We start from the raw sequence: 20005 nt of genomic DNA, 5'->3' as shown, positions 1-20005 counted from the left end.
ATAGAGACTAGACAAGGTAGAGTCTTGTTAGTCTCTTAAAAAGAGGAAAATGATGCTGTTTTGGTTTTTACCTATATTTCTTTTATATATTCTCTGTATTGTTTACATATATATTTGCAGCTTTGTAGTTTGCTGTAGCATTTTCCTAGGCAGAAAGACAAAAATTCCAGGACCCCTGTGCTATCTTGGTCCTCCTTTGAAACCAAGGTTGAAACCAGCTTTTTGAGACATATTTTTATAAACAGGGCCTGGTCTCCCCTGAATGGGGGGAGAATTTAGATGATACTAGAACTGGGAAGGATTACTTCACACGGCATGTTGCTAACTGGGGGACTCTATGCTAATGCATGGGATCTATAAAAATTGTACATGTGCCACACAGGGTATGTATCTTCATCATTTTCCACCTAACAAGCTGTGCACCTGAGGATCCTTATATAAAGGTACCCCTTTTTATCACCCTAACTGTGTCTGGCTCATATTTTTAGGACCAGAGAAAAGGCATCAATGGTACAACCACACTCTTGACACAGCCCTGGGACTGAGGGCCCGATGCGGCTGCTAATGCTTGGCAGTGCAGAGAAGTAACCAGACACACTTTGCTCCTTTCTATGCAATAGATATTGCAAAGTAAAAGTCAATAATATGTGAGTGGCCAACAGTTCAAGGATGCATCTCACAGTCCTGCAACAGGCTCCTGCACATAGGGTTATTAAAATGCATGAGGTTAAAATTGACATCCTGCACTTCAGTACTACATACATCACCCCACTGAACACCAAGATCACCAAACAGCAAGGAAAAATAAGATACTGAGGCAACAAACTAAAAAAAAAATCAAAGTTTACTGAAACAATTCAGGAAACTGAAAGCTTTGATTAACTTTGGTAAGAGATCACCTGTAATTGATTGAATAAGTGGAACTTTTCACTACACTTTTCTTATTCCAGGATTTTACAATCTTTCCTCCTCCTCCAGACAGATTATTAAACAAAATGTTCCATACAGGTATTAACTAATACCAACTGGAATTATAAATGAATAGCTGAAGGTGATTCTTCAGCACATAGAATAACTGGAGATGTTGGTATCTCAGAGCTATTCTAAGCTAACCTACATGATTCCTGGGTGATCTTTGCCCTGCTTCTCAAAGGTTAATTAAAAAAATCTGCAAGTTTATCTTCTAAGAAAATTTGTTAACAATCTTTTGATTGGTTGGTTGTTTCTTCTCAATGTTTTGAACAACTGTACTTTCTGTCACACTGTATCCACAGGATGATGGTATTTACATTCATTTTTGGTTTCATTGGTCACTGATTTCACAGTGTTGTTTTTCTGGATTTTAGCATCTGCACCATTCCAGCGCTTGGAACAATGTTGTTAAAAAAAGACCAGCACACCTGCTTATGTAATATACTATTATGACACATTTGGGTACAAAGGCATGCAAAATTCACCATGAACGTGAAAAGGTCTACCTGTGTTCATCTCATGTAGCAAGTGGAATGCAGAAACTTTCCCTCTTCCCATGTACAGTAAGAACTGCTAGGCACTTGTAGCACCTACCTAAATGAAAGACATAGGCCAGGCCTGAAAACTGCAGGATTATGGAGAATTTACTTCAGTTTTCCAGTTTAAAACCAGATCCCCAGATCTGAAAATATTAATATGACTTTTGATAAGAGACTTTAAATATCAGAGCTAAAGTCAGATTCAGCCTTGTTACATTATTGTCTTTTTAAATGCAAATTTAAACAGTGGGTTGGTTTCTTTTATTTTATAGATGTACTTGCTTTTCACAAGACTTGAAAAATGACAATTTTATATGAAGGAACAATCTTTTATGAGAAATGGAGTTTAATATCTATGACCACTATATAGGTTATGCATACATGAAAAGAAAGATGAAGCTTGAGGCCCCATGCAAATAAGGTCATCATACAACTGAAAATGCTAGGAATGATCAGGCTTGTTTTTTAAGAAAGTGGACTTTTGGAGCAGTTATTTTGGAATCTCAGTCATCCAGGGGAGATTTGCCACAATCAGAACTGCCCATCTTTTTAGAAGGTGTCATGTCAAACTGTACAGTAGACAGATCCTAACACCTCCAGCTTAAATCTACAGCAGTTGTATTTGTCAAGAGTACCCATTGAGCTGTGAATAGTCTTATTTTTATGAGCATAACAGATTTAACTTTTGTGGTCTTTAATTAATCCCAGATATAAAAAGCTCCTTAAGTACCTCTTATTTACCATGACTTACCTTGCATCTGTTAACTAAGTGAAAAACACTATAAAAACACAAATTGTGCTTAAAATGGTTTGCAGTTGAGAAAGTGTATGGCAATAAACTAATTTGAGAAGCCAAATGTATGCAGGTTTAAAACAATTCCTTTTTCATAGTGAGAAATAGAGGAGAACTTTCTGTCCAAGTTGCTAATGGAGACAATTTTAAATAGTCCTTTCTTACAATAACAGCAGTTGAAACTACTTAGCTCTTTTCATTTCCCACAGATGAATATTGACTGAGTAATTACAGCTATAATCTCTTCAGTCTCTTTACAAAAGTTTTCTGCGGAATGATGTCATTAAGACAGAGCTTACTGTACGTAGCATGCCTATAATTCAATTGTGCTTAATGGCTCTGACCTACTTAATTTTACCTATTTTCCTTTGTATCTGGAATTTCATGAATGCTTTGTCATAGAAGTTTATGAAAGAGGTGACAAACAGAACATAAAATTTTCGTTTATCTATTTAAAGATACTGACTTACTGGTATAACCACAGGAAACATCCAGATGCCTATGAAGAATCAAAAACCTTTTAGAGAAAACCCCCCTATTTTTAAACTTAAATTCTATGTTTTAAGCACTGTGAAAAACTGTATTTTTAAAATCTATGTCTGAAGTATATATGCTCCTCACTGTCCTCCCTCCAAATAAATGAGCCAATTTTATACATATTTACAGTATTTAATAAAGATGTCCAAACCAGCAAAAGTTTTTACATAAATGTTTCAGCACTTAAAATAAGGAGAAGCATTTAATTTGCTCTCAGCTCAGACAGTAAAATTAAATGGAAACATAATAGCCTTCTGCAGAAAGAATGCATTAAACCATTCCTCTCTGTGGGGAAAGGCAGTATCTCAGTTTGATTAACAAAACCAAATTTAATTCAAGCAGTTATTAACTCTATCCCAATTTAAATGCTTAAATGTTTGCTGCCTGACTGATAAATAATCAGCTTCTTTTGGAGTCTGCATTAGTATGTTTTACCAAATCCTTGAAAGTTACTTGATAAGGTTTTCTATAAATTCTTTGGCTACATACATTAAGGAAGTTAAATACATGTGAAATCTACCAGCTACAAGTACCTTAAAAATAGTACACATTTACAGATTATACAGGGATCAGAGTGCAAATGTCAAGAGAGAATTGTTTTCAAGGACTAAGTTACTTACAACATCCATTTTTACATCCCAAACAGAAGGCTGTAGACAAAAAAAATTGCGATTCTTAGATTTAGAAATCTCTTTGAAGAGCTTCTTGATCACCTAAAAATGCCTCAAACGGAACCATTGCTTCATCTATTAATGTTATCACTTTTAATTATGAGATATAACCTGCAGTGTCTGCCTCCTCTTTTTTTCTTTTGAAGAATATAGAAGTTCAGAAACTGCTCATATAAAGAACAGAAATACTGGCTGTATTCCCATATGGAATTATAACAACTTTAGATTCTTTTATGTCTTCTGAAGATATTTTTGTAAGCAAAATATGAAAGCAGAAATCCATGTCAGTCCTCCGAAAAAGCTCTGGGTTATAGTGATTTTGTGAAAATGTTTAGTTTTCTTCTTGCAGCATTTCCTCTATTTCTTTATCCCAGTTTTCATCACGCTTTTCTGATTCTGTCACCACCTCATACTCTTGAAGCTCTTGTTGTAATTCCTTTTCCCAATCAGCAGTTTCTTCTACAAGAGATAAATGATATGTAAGAATTTAACTGATAATACTGAATGTTGCTTATTTATATAAAACTAGATAAATTTGCACTGAATCGCTCTTATATCCCCTAAACTTCATGGGCTAGTCTCCTTAAAAACTAAAGAAACTTCAAGATCAGAAATTTCACCTTCTTATTGATCACAAGTAGGAATTAATTAATATACAAGGCTATATTCCTATATGCATACTATAATAAAGATATAAAGAGCAAATACACAGCTAAGTCATTATGCATGTCTCTTTGCAAGGTAATTTTCTACTCTACTATCAACTGAATCTCCTTTTCCAGTTCTAAATCTCCATTAAAAAAAATTAGTTTGTAGAAGTGTTGAAGCGTGAAAATCAAGATCAAATACTGTGGCTAGTTTAAAACAAAGAAGAAGGTACTCTCCTCACTGACTTTTGTAGCTAGGCAAGCTCATTTAATCAGGGTTAAAGGTAACCATATTTCATACTTCATGGAAAAAAATTAGTCAGAAGGCATTCCTGTGTTGTTAATCTCTGTTTTAATTAGCTCTACCTATCATAGGCAAGAGTGTGGGGGAGGAGATGGGTGTTTGATGTGTTACACGTTGGTTGGTACTTCAGCCTAGATAGGAAGGTACGCAATTCCAGAGTCCAAGTCAGTACGGCCAGCTGCGATTTCTCTGAACAAATAACACATTCATGACCTACTGAAACACTTCCATCAAAGAACTAGATGCAAGAAAGTGATATTACTCATTACAATTCCTCAAGCTTGGCTATGTATTGAACAGAAGAAAAAAAAATGAGAAAACAATGATTCAGCAAAATCCAAAGCACATTTTAAGAAAGTTCTGCAAATGTTGTGATAAGCATCTACATATACAAGTGTTGACATAGTAAATTGTGTATGGCCAGAGCCACATCATCACAGACTCTTTTTATGCTCTTTATACTGATTTTATAAAATCTGAACTATTTTAAATATTAAGCTCCATTTAATCTCTTCTCATGATTCTCAGAACTATTTGTTACATTTTAACTGTAAACCTTTATAGGCAGCGGCCTCTTCAGGCTCATAGTCTGGTGAAAATGTTGCCTTTTTAGCTGGTGCCAAAACAAAAAAAACAGAGCCTGACTTCCAAATACTGTACTTTACCTACAAGGATGTCAATTAAAGAAAAAAAATTAATATGCAGAAGAACCTATGGAAGAGAAGGCAAGGAAAGGAGGAGATAAACAGAAAAAATACCCCACACTCCCTTTCATAGAAGAGCAATCTAAAATTCTTAGGTACTTTGGATTTAAACCACTCACAGTTAACATTCTGTGTAAGATGTGGTTTGACCATGGGGAAGATTATCATTAATTTCTGCAATATCTCACTGATGGTCATTTCATACACTTTGGAAAAAACTGTCACAAATCTACTTTCCTAAATTGAATTGCAACTTTTTTTTTTCTTTTAAATCAACCTTAGAATTGCTTTATGTAAGAAACAGAGGTAATAGTAGCTTTACCTTCTACTACTGAAGTCTCTTCTTTCTTTTTGTCTAGCACTAGTTGTTCCATTTCTTTTCTGAGATCTTCCTGATTCAGATTACAGGCATCAAAAGCATCACTCACAAATTCTGATACACCTGGACTTGTGGAAATCTCTTCCTCATCCTGCAACAAGACATTTTAGTATAAACTTACCCAGACAGGGTGAAAAAAGGCACCAATACATACTTCCACTCGTGACTGCTTTTAAATAGAGCTGGCAAAACCCAAACTTATGGCATTACTCTCACAACTATTTTTGTTTATTGGCTATTTGTCCTTAAGAGTATTTTTGTACAAACAAAAATGGTAAGACAGCTGTACTGAAAATGATCTGCTTTACATTCTAGGTTGTCTTTTTGTGTTCTCTTAACAACTTTAATTCTGATTTTGTAACCTTCAGAAACAACAATAAACTCCTGAGTAGTTTAGAACAGGACCTAAATATTAAAAATTTGACCACAATTCAGTAACAGTTTTCTAGACCAAAGTGAGATTAAGAGAGGACTGTTCTTTGGAAATCTTTGCCTGTTGGCAAGTGAATGCACAGCTCTGCTTCTGCCAAGAGTGTTCTCTGGCACCAACTTTACAATCCAGAAATGAACAAGGGTCATAATGTGTCTAAAGTAAAGGTTTTTGCAGTACCAACCAAAAGTGAAATAAAACAGTGTTGCTATTGCAATGCATCATTTAGATTTCCAATACTTCAGCCTGACCACTGCTTGAAGAGTTGGACAGAACATGGCACACAAATATGTTTTTATGAAGGTACTGCTAGTGTCTCAGTGCAATGCTAACCTTCTATTCCAAACATTTTGGGAATTTCACTCTTGAGAGTAAAATCACATCTTATCATAATGTGCAGGATACTAAGGAAAGCATTCTTCAGATAAACTACTGTTTCTGCTACTGAAAATGAGTTTCAAGGCTATATGCTAAAAATTAGTAATACAGCAAAACAGCAGCAGGTTAGGACTGTCAGATACTGTATTATTATGGTTTCATAGCAGAACTTACTCAAGAAGATGCATAATTACTTATTAAGGAACAGCTTCACATACTAAACACCAGATAAAATATAACAGCATTTTTACCTCTTGTGATTTTATTTGAGGCTTGATTGTAATAGGTGGTGTTTTTGGCCGTACTGTTTCTGTCAAGGGAGGGAAAAAAAAAGGTAGATTACATTTAAATATATAAAAATCTCGTTTAATTTGCATAGCTATTAAATATACAAGGAAATACTGTATTTTAAGGAATCCTTGTGGTTAAAGGCTGAATTTAGCCACAGGTGAACCATTTTTAAAAACAAAGAGAAGCAATTTTCTATTCTTAATTAAGACAAATTTAGCAAGCCATTTCCTCATTATGACTCCACTTAAAGAACAGGACCTCTCTGAACCTCAAAATGACATCCCAAGATCTTTAAAGTTACAAATGCATAGACTTGGTCATGCAATCCAGTCACTGTCTATCACAGTTCTCCCACTCCCCTGGCTGGGTACTATTACTGACATGGGCACCGGTTAGCTCTCGGGCACACCAGACTGCACATGGACTATGCACAACGCTAAGTGCACAGGAGAACAGTGTTCTGCAAAGGCCTGTTTCACACAGCCAAAGGAAGTCACTGAGAAACAAACCCTAGAAGCTGGTCCCAATTTCCTAAGAAAACTCACTGTGCATTCCATATTTAGAGCATGGTGCTAGGAAGACAACGATTGTTTACAAGCAAGGTTAGATCTTTTCCCTGGCAGGTGAAGGAACACCCCAGCTTTCTTCCTCGTGTTAACTCTCACGAGAGAGGACTTACAATGAAGAGTCAGGTGGCTGCAAGAACAATTAACATACAGGGGAGGCTGTGGTAGTGGTGGAGTGCTTGCTTAGCAGTTCTCTTTGCTCAAACATGCAAAGCAGCTCTCAGCTTGCAGCTCTGCTTTCTCCAGGGTACCCAGGTGGACTCTTCCTGATAACTCAGCAATTTCTGAATGGGGAATTTTTTTGTGTTTAATTTTTAAAATTAAGACCAGTTTTAATTAAAATCATTCCCCAACTGGTAGCTGTCACTGCTTTTATAGCTCTTCTACTCAATGCCCACTCCTCTGTCCCATCTTCTCTCTTCCTTCCACTTCCCCATCTCCAGAGGATCTCTCACCATACCCAAAGAGGCTCTAGCACTCCCTGCTTGGAGAAGCTGCAGGACATGGCAGTAACTCTTTGCTGTTCAAGAGGGGTGCCTCAGGCCCCACCTGCTGCTCTCATGCAGATGGGACACGGCTGCTCTGCACTGGGCCATGCCCCAGTCAGGTGTGACTGATGCACCATTAGCATTATTCTGGACATACTGGCCTGGCATCATTTCCTCCACTGCTGGTGTGCTCCCATCCCAAGGTAACTCAGTTTACATCTACAGAGCTACCTAATACCTAGAGAAGGGCTAGAACTTGGCATTTTGTTATAGATCTTACATAGCCTTTACACTAGAACGTGGAATGTCTTCCATTTGTCTCTTCTCTCTTCCTTTCACATCAACCATGTTAATTTAACTTTCTGAAAAGAGCAGGTAAGGCGGAGACAGAGAAACAGAAGGCTAATTCTGTTTTATAGACACTCAGCTTTGAGAAGAAACCCTGAACATTATGAAGAACTACCAACAGGCAATTACTTCCAGTTTTAGCCTCCAGTTAGGGAATCCAACCCTCAAAAAGTTTACTTAAACCAAAAATAACACGTAATATTCAGAGCTTCCCAAATTGATGCAATTTCTGAGTCAAACAAAACATGCATTTACTACAGTCTGGTACATGTATCTTTGCCATTACAGAACATACAGTCACTAGGACAGAAAATCTATCTGCATATCCCACACTGGTGGTTTGAACTGTAGAAAAGCTGCAACAGGCCAAAAGGCAGTGTTGGTGGTTTTTTTTGGTCTTTTGTTTTGTTTTTTTTTTTTTTTTAAATGAAGATATGTTTTGCTTTAGTCTCAAAGGGAATTTTACTAGAATCCAGCAACTTTCACTTTGAATGGTACTTTCCAAGGGTTTGAATGACTCAAACATAACATTTTTATTGTTCAATAGGGTCAGATGCCATATCTCCTGTAAAGTTGAGACACTTCAAACAGCCATAGTTTTGGGACAATAAACAACTGTCCTGAATAAAAGTAGTGGGAATGGGTGCCTCTTGGTCTGCAGTAGATTCTGGAGTAGTCAGCATTGCATGGATATTAACTCAAAAAACTACTTTTTAGAAAACTACTTTTTTCACTCTACATGGGGACCTTGCCTAGGCTGACACAGGCACATTCCAAACAAAATCCTTGAGAAACACGAGACAAACTGACAACAAAGGCACATATGCAACATGGAAGCCCAGCTTTGTAATGCCATCTGTAGCCTCCCCTTCACCCCACAGTTCAGCTGCCTGTCCAAGGAGCCAAGGCCCACCTGAGTAACCTTAGCTCAGAGTGTGCAAAACAAGTTGTGCAAAAGACCTGTGAAAAAGTCCGTAAAAAGAATAAGAAAGGCAACTCAAGAGGAAAAATACCTATATAGAAAGATATTATATTCAAAAAGAAGGAAAAAGAAGTTAACTTGGCAGTGATCAGCTGGCTGTCAGTCAGGCCAGCAGTGTCAACAGGACATAAGTATTAGTGGATTTCATGGATGACAATTCATTGATACTGGGGATATGAGAATAGTTCCAAGGTGAAGCAAAGGCTTTCTCCTCCTGCCCAATGCCTACCCAGCCTGCCAAGATCCTTCAGGTGTCTTACCAAGGCTGGTGAGTGTACCTAGGTTAAGCCTAGATTTAATGAGCTACTGGTTATCTTTTGCATTTCTGTCAGTAACTGCTTTGTACTCTTTAAGCTGCAAATATTCCTGCTTGCAGAATTTGTTAACATGCAAAGAGGTCCAGTGGTTCATAAGAGGGTCAGTAAGAATCACCTGTAGAAACTGATCAATGTAACTGAAGTTACCTTTGTTGAAAAAGCTTTTTCATTTCAAGGCTGTATCCCAGGCAGCCTCCTGGTCCCCATTTTTTCTGTTTCCACATCCTGCATGTGTCTCTGCCTCCAGCATCACAGTCATTCTACTCCTGTATCACTCACTAACTTCTGTTTGGGTTGGCTAGTACTTGCTGTCTGATCAACTGAACCAAAGGTATCTCCTACTTCTTTTTGACAAGTCAAAAATCACACCTGGGACCAATAACGGTCATGAGCTGTCACAAGCCAAGTACATTTCTCCTCTTGAGATTTCCACTCTTCTGACAAAATTGGCTGAAACTGGAGAACAGCTTAAAAGCACCAGGAGCCTCCTCCTCCCCAGTCTACACAAAGACACCAAGTATGGTGAGAGAAGCCCTGATTTAATAGGCAATCCAGGATAAAAATGTGATGGCACCTGATGTATACAATGAACATTTGTTGATGTCTAAAAATTTTTAGCTTTTTAAAAATATTTGTAGCTTTGTAGATTTCTTAATATATAGTTGTACAGATTCTAGCACTTCCTCACACTTCAGAACAGTAGTTACCCTTTCTCATACATTATGCCACAGTATTGAAATTCTGTTTGGTCTTATTTTCAAGACAAAGGGTTTCTAACAAGGAGATCCTGTTTTGCACCAGCACCTGGGCTGAAGTAATAAGATACTTTGTAGATATAACAAGATACAGGGCTAAGAACCCTTGGAGGGGCTCCAGTGCAGCAGATCCAAAGGTGGGTTACCAGGGCAGCTGTTCTCCTACTGAATGTACTTGCTAGATATGCTAATTAATTAAACTTATAAAAATTGTGAAAATTTGATGCTGCACATGCAGATATGTATTATATGAGCAACTGAAAGCTTTCATTAAAAGACTCTTCCTTATGTTGCCAATTTTAATATTGTTTGAAAATTTTTTTTCCGATTTTAGGCAACAGCGTGACACTAAGTTAATGAACTGTGCTAAAACAAATATTTCCCATACCTTTCAGTTCACTATCCTCTTTGCCTTTGCTCTCTTCCTTTCCTACTGCTTGCTGTTGAGCTGCAAGCGCGGTGAGTTGTGCAGACTGTTTAATTAGGGACACCCTGTAGAAATAATTTCTCCAGAACACCTCCTCCTTTACACTAGAGAGAACAAACAGATTTTGATTATTACATTTGGAATATCGTTCCTTTTACCATCTAGCAGTGAAATGAAATTAAATATGCAGAGAGGAGGAGTAGACATAGCTGTTATTTAAGTAAAAACTTAAAAAAGAAATCTGTGACATTAACACATTTTAAAAAGTCCATCATTTTAGAAGTTCTTGACCTTTCACAAGGCATTTGCAGTTGACTTGAACGTATAATAATATGTTATAACTTTAGGAAAAGCTTAACAGCATGCAGCAATACATGGTATGGAAAAATATTATACTGTTCCATCTCTCCTGACAAATTATGTAAACAAACCCAACAAGCCAAACAACCCCATTCTCTTCCCCTCTAAGCCAAACACTCTATTATTGTCAAACTATAATTGTCTACATCTTCCCTAGACATCAGGTGGAACTGGAACATCTGTGGTGGCAGAAGCCATTCCTAGATTGCAGCAGTACTATTTCACTACCTGCATGTCTTTCAGCATGTCCACAGAACCTTTAGTAACTAGGAACTGCCATTGTGGAAATGACCAGCTCTGATAGGTGGGACACTGTCCCCTGCCTCAGGTAACATTTCCCTCGAAATCCCTCCAGCAAGAAAAAAAAGACCCAACTTAAACCCAGAGGCAACAGAAGGCAGAAATGGCAAGATCTGTGGGGAGGAACTTGGGCAGGTTAAGAACGAGTGAAGTTACCTTTGCAGCTATTCAAGCAAACAGTGACCACTGAGACTAAGACCAGGCAAAAAAAAAAAAATTAAGCAATGTGGTAGAAAAGGCAAGGATAGCATGACCAGAGGCTGAAGACAGAGCATCAAATAATAGGGACAGATCTTCAGAACTGACAATAGAGAAGAAGGTAAATAGAATGAGGAGCTGGGAAGGTTTACAAAAGGAGGAGATTTAAGACAGAACATGTAACAAGGAAAGATTTTCTTTCTTGTCTTCATCCTTAAAAGAAGGAGACTAATGTTGGGAACTCCCACTTAAATAGGAAGCTGACTTGTGAAACCACCTTTGGGAGGAGAGTCTGGGACTGGACAAGGAATAACTGCTCTGGAATAAAGCTCTGCAACACAGAGCTTTTCCCATTTCCTATCCAAATCCAGTTTCTCTTGCTTGCATTGCTGCTTTTTTGGTGACACATTCTATTACCATTTCTTGGAGAGGGAGGGGGGCGGGTCTCTGACTATCTGTAATCACCTTTTTGGGATGTCAGTTACACCAAGAGATCTGAACATTTTTATTGTTGCTTTATAGGTCTTTAGGGGAAAAAAAAATCATTTAATTTAGCACACTGGGCAATGAAATACTGAAGGCCTCTCCCATATTGAAGTCAACAGGTCCTTATTAGTTCTGTCTCACAGATATACTTCTTTTCTTACCTCCAACTGCTAAACTGCAATGCACATGCAATATCCCATGTGTTAGGCACTAGCAGATAAAAGTATACGTACACATCGTAAGAACATAAAAAACTGAAGGAAGGGAAAAGAACAGGGAGTAATTTATGAGTATTTAGAGACACATTGAAAGCATGATGATACAGTTACCAGCAGAAATTACTTACTGTTTGGGAACAAGGTCAAACCTCATCCTATTAAGAAGCTCATCTTCTTGCAACATCACCAGTGCAACAGGGTACATTTGATCAAAGTCAAAATGAAACTGCACACCTGCTGGAGGATCCCGCAGAAAATTCCGTTTATCCTTTGAAGAACATATTAAATGTCATTAAATGATATCAGAAAAAGGACACTTATTTCACACACAAGAGCAGCAAAGCAATCTGAAAAGCCTTTATAAAAACAAAAACTATACTGAGGATCTGCTTTGGTTCAAGCTGAAACTGATAGAACTATTTGCTCTTGCACATGATCAGTGCAGTGACAGACATATTAAAAGTATCTTGAAAACATGTAATTTAATAGACTTACTTAAAAAACCCCAGTAGTTTTAATTTCTCCAAGAGAAAATTTCGAATCTTAGAGGAAATTAAATACTTACTGCTGATAAGGCCAGTATTTGTTGTTGAATTGTCTCTTCTTCATTGCTGTCTACCCAGGGAGGCACTGCTGCTTCTAGTGTTGAAAGGAGGAAGATAATTGCATATGTATCACTTGAAAAAACCCCACTCCAAATAACAGACCTTACATAAGGTAACATATAGTGTCCCAAAAGTAAGCAGAGTTACACCAGTAGGCCACGTTACTGTGCCTTTTCCTAAACTAAGTCCATGGCATAAGAGAGAAACCCTAGGAATGGATCTTTGCTTATCAGAGATAAAGAAGTAGTAACTAAATAGTTGCTGATCTCTGTTATTGTAAAAATAAAACTGTGGGGATTTCTTTGCACCAGTCAGAACTTGGTGCCTCTTAGTTTAGCTACTGAGGTAGTGCTGTACAACTGGTTAACTTGCCTGCAAATAGTATATCCAGATTCACTTTAAATGTGTAAACTTTATCTAAATTAAGCTTGCAAAGTAACTTACACCCAGAAGACACCAATTCTTTAACAATGGAGAAGAATGTTATAAATCTGTTACGAATTACAACCCATTATACACTGAGGAAGCCTACTTGAGTTCAGCTGGTTTGTATCTTTATGCAGATACTTTCAAAATAGTTCTTTAGTCTGTACAGAGAGGAAAATAAATTAACATAGATGAATAGATATTTATTAATCTTTTCACTGTCAATGCAAATTCAGCCTACAGAGACAATATGATGCATCTGTAGCAGTTAAGTAATTCTTGTGCCCTTAAACTAACAATGCTTATTTGCCCGTGCAGCTGGTATCAGCAAGATCTTTCACCCACATGGATTCATATCTGATGCTAATGCTCCTTTCATCTGTTACTCCTCCTTTGTCCAATCTAGCTATCTATTTTCATGAAGCTTTCAGAAATATATTAAGAGAAGCCCAAGTTTACTAACAGACAAAAAGACAGAAATACAGACAACACAATCCCAAAAGCAATCTTGCAAGAAGAAACCAGACTAACATACTAAGTACAGGCACCATGAAAAATTTTATCACAATCCATTTAAAACTAGCTCATTTTCAAGATTAGCAGTCACTAGATATTCAAACTGTCAGAAATTACTGCATTCATGTAGCACATTAAAAAAGATAAAAGTCAACGATGAAACACAATGTGAGAAAACAACTTTGCTAGCATGGTGATCTTTGAGTTTATTTCATAAAGCAGAATTTGCTTAAAAAAGCAAATCTAAGCCAACTAGGTAACATAATAGCCTCACTTAAAAATATGATCTTTCTATTCCACCATATGCATTAAATTCTGCCATAATGTGTTTCGTTAAATCATGTTTCGATAGATTAGTTTCAGATATAGCTCAATTATCCAGCTTTCTGGAAGGTCTCACTTATGTGATGTCAGACATCACCAATAAAAGCATACATTACCTGATTTTTTGGTTTGTTGCTCTTGGACAAATTTCTTCTGTTCTTTCTGGAAATCTCCAATAATTGTCTAAAATAAACATTAGGGAATCACGATTAAAAAAAAAAAAAATTCACTCTTCTTGTTTTATGTTCAGTCAGTGCTTTCAAATACAGTGCATATTCTTATATCCATGGTGGCTCTTCTTGTAAGTTAAAGGTCTTTCATGTCAATCATACATTTCCTTTTACTGAAACATTTAATTTTACATTTAAAACTATTGTGTATGCTTCAAAATTATATTTATAGTTTTATCAGTTTTATCAGTTTTATCAGTTCAGGGGACAGGGAAAAAAGATGGAAAATCTTAGCTGATAACTTGAACATTGGCATACTATGCATATCCCCTTACTGTTTTACCATATCAAATACAGACAACACAGACTGTTTAGACTTATTTAAAAGTATTTTTAAAGCACTAAACACTGAAAGATACCATTGGCCTTACAGAAGTTTCAAGAGTTGCCTAAGAAATATATCCATTTCAAGAAACTGGACTTCCAAAACTGTAAAGTTGGATTTCAGAATCAAACTGCTTAGTTGAAATAAAATACTTCCCCATTTATGTTGTTGACAAATTTTCATTAAAGAAATCATATTTAGAAATATCCTACATTGAATTTAGAATTTAAAAAAGTGGAGAATGGTCTCAGAATTTGGCATGCCATAATCTAGAAGTAAGAATGCAAATGTTCTGTGGTTGAAAGCAGAGGCAAAAAAGATGAAGCTAGAAATGAATACTTAAACCACTCACAAAATACAAATTTTATGCAGTGAGGTCTGTGGACCAACAAGTTGCCAAAATGCACAGAAGTGTTCAAGCTAAATCCTGATAAATTCCTATACTTTTTTTTTCCCTTCAGTGACCCAGTATTTCAGTTTAAGATTACTACCAGTGAGAGAACTACAGTAGTGTCAGTTATACAACAGATCATTGTGGTTCCTTCTGGTTTTAAGTTATATGAATTCTTTCTATTTATGCAATAAAACAATTTTTATGGTATAAGAAGAAAGCTTTATTATAATACAACTATGATCTTGTTTCTCCTATATGTAATACTTATTAATCGAAACAGGGAATTCATATTACTCTAAGACATTCACAGAAAAAAGAAAATGGTATTTTAGGCATAAAATACGCTGTAGGTACTTAGCTACAGTTTCTTAGGAGCATTCTTGATAGTATATTAAATTAACAAATAACCTTGTTACTTGATTTTTCCTCATTGACATGGATCAAAATTACATTTGACTCTGCTATGCTGCAGAAAGAAATAAATCTCTGCTATTATCATACGGACAGTTGTCAATGAAATCTGAAGACAAAATGTAAAATGTGATCATAACAGAATTTCATTTGATGTCATTCGATGATTTGTTTGGAAGACAAGATGAACAGTAATTATATCAAGAAACAGAATTCTACTGTATTAAAAAAACCAGGCAATGCTGTAGTTCCCCTGAAGGGCTGTCTGAGAGACGGGAGCAGGAAAAGGGGTTTGCCTGTGTGAGACATTCCTGGATGCACAACCCTACTACAGCTGGGATGGTTTTGGCCCGTTCCCTTTCCTTTCCCTTCCAAGCTACTCTCAATAGCAAACACAGAACACTACATGGCACTTACTGCTGCCTTTTTCTTTTTTTCTTTGCCTTCTGCCAAGTTTGTGGCTTAAAGCACTGGAAGAACACTTGCTGGCACAAGTTAAGCAACTGGAGCTGACAGAAAGGAACAGAGAGGGCAAGAAGTATGTGGCAGGGTCAGGGTGGGGAAAAGAACAGGACAGTAACAAGGTGTTCCATTAGCTCACTGGTTCTTGGGAAACTGTACCTGTATACCCCTAGGGTCTTAGGATATAACATCCACAATGCCGAGCTAATTCTGACTTTTGCTGCAGAGATGCATTTAAGATGCAAGCTACCTCATCCCTTTTTCCAACTAAATAAGCTGTGGAGCAAAAAGAAACCAGTCCACACATCTTGAGACAGGTATTCCCCAAATGCCTGTCTCAAATTCTTCCAGCCCTTCCACCTACATCAGCATTTTTCATAATCTCTTCTGGTCTTTCTGCAGCGTATCAGCGGCCTGACGGAACTGAACAAACACAGGTGCAGCACGGAGAAAAGCAAGGTGACGATTTTTTGACAAGTCTACCATGAATAAACATTTCAGTCACATCGTCACGACAGGAGATGCAGAATATCTCTTGAAAGGCAATATCTAAAGACAGCTTAAAGAAATGTTACCAAATGTCAGATTTGCCACATGTAACAATGGTAAGCAAACAGATCTTTCAGATCCGGTATCTAGAAATAAATTACCTTATCGATGATACTGTCAATTTTTCCTTCTTCTACAGACTTCTTTATTGTCTGTGCTGTTTCAGCAACGGATTCAGATATCTTTTTTGTAGCAGCAGAGGCAAAATTGAAGAGGTAACCTTTCACAGACAAAAAAAGAAAGACCCGAGAATAGATTTCTTTACATCCAGTTCCCTTTTTACATTTATTTTTCCTTCTCTTTAGACATTTGGATACCTACTTAGAAGTTTCTTTCAAAATAACACAGCTTCTGGCCTACAAAAAATTCCTAAAATTCTATTTATCCATTTCTAGTTTACAATCTTTAACGATGAAGATGATGATCACAGCTTTCTGTAAAATCAAGTATTTATACATGAACCTTATTTACTAAATCAAACATTCCTAATGGTCCTTGAAATACTCCTTTCCAATGAGTTTTCTGAAGCAATGTGTCTTTCCTGATTTCATGTAAGTATTTTGGAGACATTATGCTATAAAGTAACTTAGCCACAGTATTAAAACAGAATTATATTATTTTTTAAGAAAATTGACATGCACAATAAAGTCTCATAAACTGAGGCAGCAAATCCATGAAAAATTTCAGGAAGGTAACACTTCCTTTGTAAGTTTTAGCACAGAAGCTTGCTCTTGATGTTTGCCCTTATCTATTTTGCATTGTCTTCCTCTCTTTATCTCCATGAAAAGCACTGTGGCCCTGTTGGCTCATTTTTCTAAATATATTCAGTGTCAGAAGAACAATGACAAATATTCTGAAAGACTCACTTTTCTTATATTAGCAGTGCTGAAATGATGAGAGGTGGCAGGGAAAGAACTACGTATACATAGCACGGCCATCTGCACTGTGTTATTCTGTTTTAATTAAGGAGAACAAACTTGCAAGAAGCAAGATGTGTATCATAAACCTTCAGAAACACTAAAGATCAGCTTATAGACAAGTGATTTTAAAACACTGGTACTATTTCTCAGATGACATGATGTCACAAGCACTTTATTCTGTCTGAACGGTTCGTTACGACTGCAGTACCTCAGTTACAGTACACACATTATGTCAGTGCTGCAGTAAATAAAATAATTGCAGAGGCATCTAGATAGATTGGAACATTTGGGCAAACATCAATGGAATGAAATTTAACAAGAATGAATGCTGGATTCTGCACGTGGGATGAATATAAATTGGCACAGGAGTGTCTGGAGAACAGCCCTGCAGAAAGGGATCAAGGGGGTGCTACTTGCTGGTCAGCTCAATAGGAGTCACGTATTTCAGTTATTCCAGAAAATCACCTTTGACTTTTATACAGGGGGTTATCAGACAAAAAACAAAACAAAAAACCCCCAAAAAACCAAACAAACCAAATCCCAGCACTTCTGTTTCAAACAAAAAACCACCTTCCTTCTCAAGAACTCTCAAAAAATCCAGTTTCCCTATGGGTTAGAAATGGAAAAAATAATCTTATAATGCAAAAAAGAATTAAAAAAAAAAGTTCCTGTAACACATGTGGTTGTTAGCCACTGGTAGAATGAGTTACTTTGGAACACTGATGTCATCTTTTGGAAAGCTGAGTATTCTTTGTGGTGGATAAAATGTTCTCTTGTTATGATATCACAAAATCAATACCAAAATATGCAGAGGTCTAGCCAATCCTTAAGCAAGACAATTTTTTACATGTAACTTTCACTTACAAGTCACAGAATGGGGATAACCAAACATCCTTCAAGTACTGACTAGCATCTTTTATGTCTGTTATCAGGGTTTACAACCCATCACATGATTCAAGTATAAAAAAAAAAGGTTAACTTCTATACTTTAGATATAGACATGTATTATTCCCCTTATGAGAGCAGAGGAAGCAGCAGCCTACTGGACTGCTTACTCCATACCAGCTTTTATTGGCTGTTTCATGTAGCCCTGGAAACTCTCTCATATACAATTGTTTTAGGTGCAAAAATATGTAGAGATATTTGCTGTGATATTCTGGCATTATTGCACAAAGTGGTTTTGGCCAGTCCTGGAACCAGGCTGAAGAGCAAAATGCTTTTTATTTTCACTAAGTGCAAATATTCTTTTGAACTAAGGTACTCATAAGGCTGCTGAAGGGGTGGTACTTAGTCTTAAAAAAATAGGATTAGTGGGGGAAAATAACACTTTCAAATGACTAAGAAACTCACCCTCCATCTTACAAGCCTATGCCTGTATTAAGAATGTGTATCTAGCAAGATTTCTATTATTAGTTCTCATTGGCAAAACAGTCATAATTTCTATAATGGCATGATAATGACCGAAAAATAATGTCTATAAAGCTTCGGTTTTACCAGTAAAGTTCTTTATCTGCCAGGGGATTCTTTTCACACAGCTACCCAGGTTGTAGGCCATGCAGATTTCTAGGATTTCTAGGATTACGTGGTAAAACAGCAAGAAAGCCTTTCCACCACAATCTACCCTGGTGTCACAGACAATGAACCCATGGACCACTAAATCAAATTTTCACTTACAGAGAAAATTATGGGATGGATCTTTATATAGATAATAGTCAATATTTATTCTTCCCCTGAAATTCAAAGCCCTTTTTCCTTCCTGAACAATCAGAGCAATTAGCAGATTAGAATCACTTTACCACAACAAGAGGCATATTTGACCAAACTACACAGACTAAACTGCTGCAGTTCAGACTGCCCAAGACAAAGCACAGTAAGAACCAGCTCAGACTAACGCCCCAGAAAAATACTGATTGAGAATTTCAGAGCATCAATTAAAAAAAACCCCAAAACCTTTAGATCTGTACTTCGGATTAATTTTATCCAAGAATCCACTACGGTAAAGCAGGAATTTTACTTGTAGCAAATTAGAGCTTTGCGCCATCCCTGGCAGCGTTCAAGGCCAGGCTGGATTGGGCTTTTAAGCAGGCTGGTCTAGCAGAAGGTGTCCCTGCCCATAGCAGTGGGGTCGGAACGAGATAATCTTGAAGGTCTTTTCCAACCTAAAGCATTCTATGATTCTAAGAGTGCACACATGTTCAACAAAATCATCAATCCCCATTATTTTCATATGAAAAAATCACAAAACCCCACAGCAATCCATGAAGTATACTATTCTACGTAGACAGACCTATTCTCTCTACACACAGACCTCCTCCCATAGTGCCAACAGAGCAGATACTTAAAGAAGTGCTGCTCCTTTAATAACAGCTCTGAAAGAGGCGATAACCGAAAGACACATTTGCAGCCTTGTTTCCTAAGTTCGTATCCGAAAGCCGGCAGCCCCGGGACACTCACTGCCGATTCCCTTGGCCTGGCTGAGCAGCGCCTCCGAGTCCCCCGGCAGCTCGCCCTGCTCCTGTCCGGTCGGCCCTGCCTCCTCCTCCTCCTGGTCCTGCTCCTGCTCCGCGGGGCTGCCCCTCTTGCCGGCGGGCAGCAGCTGCTCCTCGCCCGCCCGCTCCAGCCCCAGCCAGCTGCCCAGGCCGCGCAACATGGCTCAGGGGCGGCGGCCGCGCTCGGGCCGTGCCGGCGCTGCTGCGGAAACCCGGGCGGCCGCTCCGCGCTCCTTCCGCGTGCGCCACTTCCGCCGGGAGCGG

General features: G+C 37.6%; 1 protein-coding gene across 1 annotated transcript; it reads right to left on the bottom strand.

Annotated features, from left to right (window-relative positions):
- Positions 1-826: 826 nt before the first annotated feature.
- Positions 827-19996, bottom strand: SYAP1 (synapse associated protein 1). Its single transcript, XM_082279118.1, has 9 exons — positions 19707-19996; positions 16434-16552; positions 14078-14144; positions 12656-12729; positions 12219-12358; positions 10490-10632; positions 6606-6664; positions 5490-5637; positions 827-3971 (listed from the first exon to the last, which is right to left on the bottom strand). The coding sequence occupies exons 1-9, from the start codon at positions 19900-19902 to the stop codon at positions 3844-3846; spliced, it is 1074 nt and encodes a 357-aa protein (XP_082135244.1). The 5' UTR covers positions 19903-19996; the 3' UTR covers positions 827-3843.
- Between the last annotated feature and the right edge of the window lie 9 nt (positions 19997-20005).

Source organism: Coloeus monedula, assembly GCF_965178545.1.
Source record: "Coloeus monedula genome assembly, chromosome: 3".
NCBI lineage: Eukaryota > Metazoa > Chordata > Aves > Passeriformes > Corvidae > Coloeus > Coloeus monedula.
The sequence above is the reverse complement of the archived record's forward strand: the minus strand, read 5'-3'. Positions and strand labels throughout refer to the sequence as shown.

Bases quoted from the DNA above. Each gene is read 5' to 3' on its own strand.
- SYAP1 (XM_082279118.1), bottom strand. From the start codon at position 19,902: ATGTTGCGCGGCCTGGGCAGCTGGCTGGGGCTGGAGCGGGCGGGCGAG. The intron at 16,553-19,706 runs GTGAGTGTCCCG...TGTCTGTGAAAG, and splicing joins CCAGGCCAAGGGAATCGGCA to GTTACCTCTTCAATTTTGCC. The intron at 3,972-5,489 runs GTAAAGCTACTA...TATCTCTTGTAG, and splicing joins AGAGACTTCAGTAGTAGAAG to AAGAAACTGCTGATTGGGAA.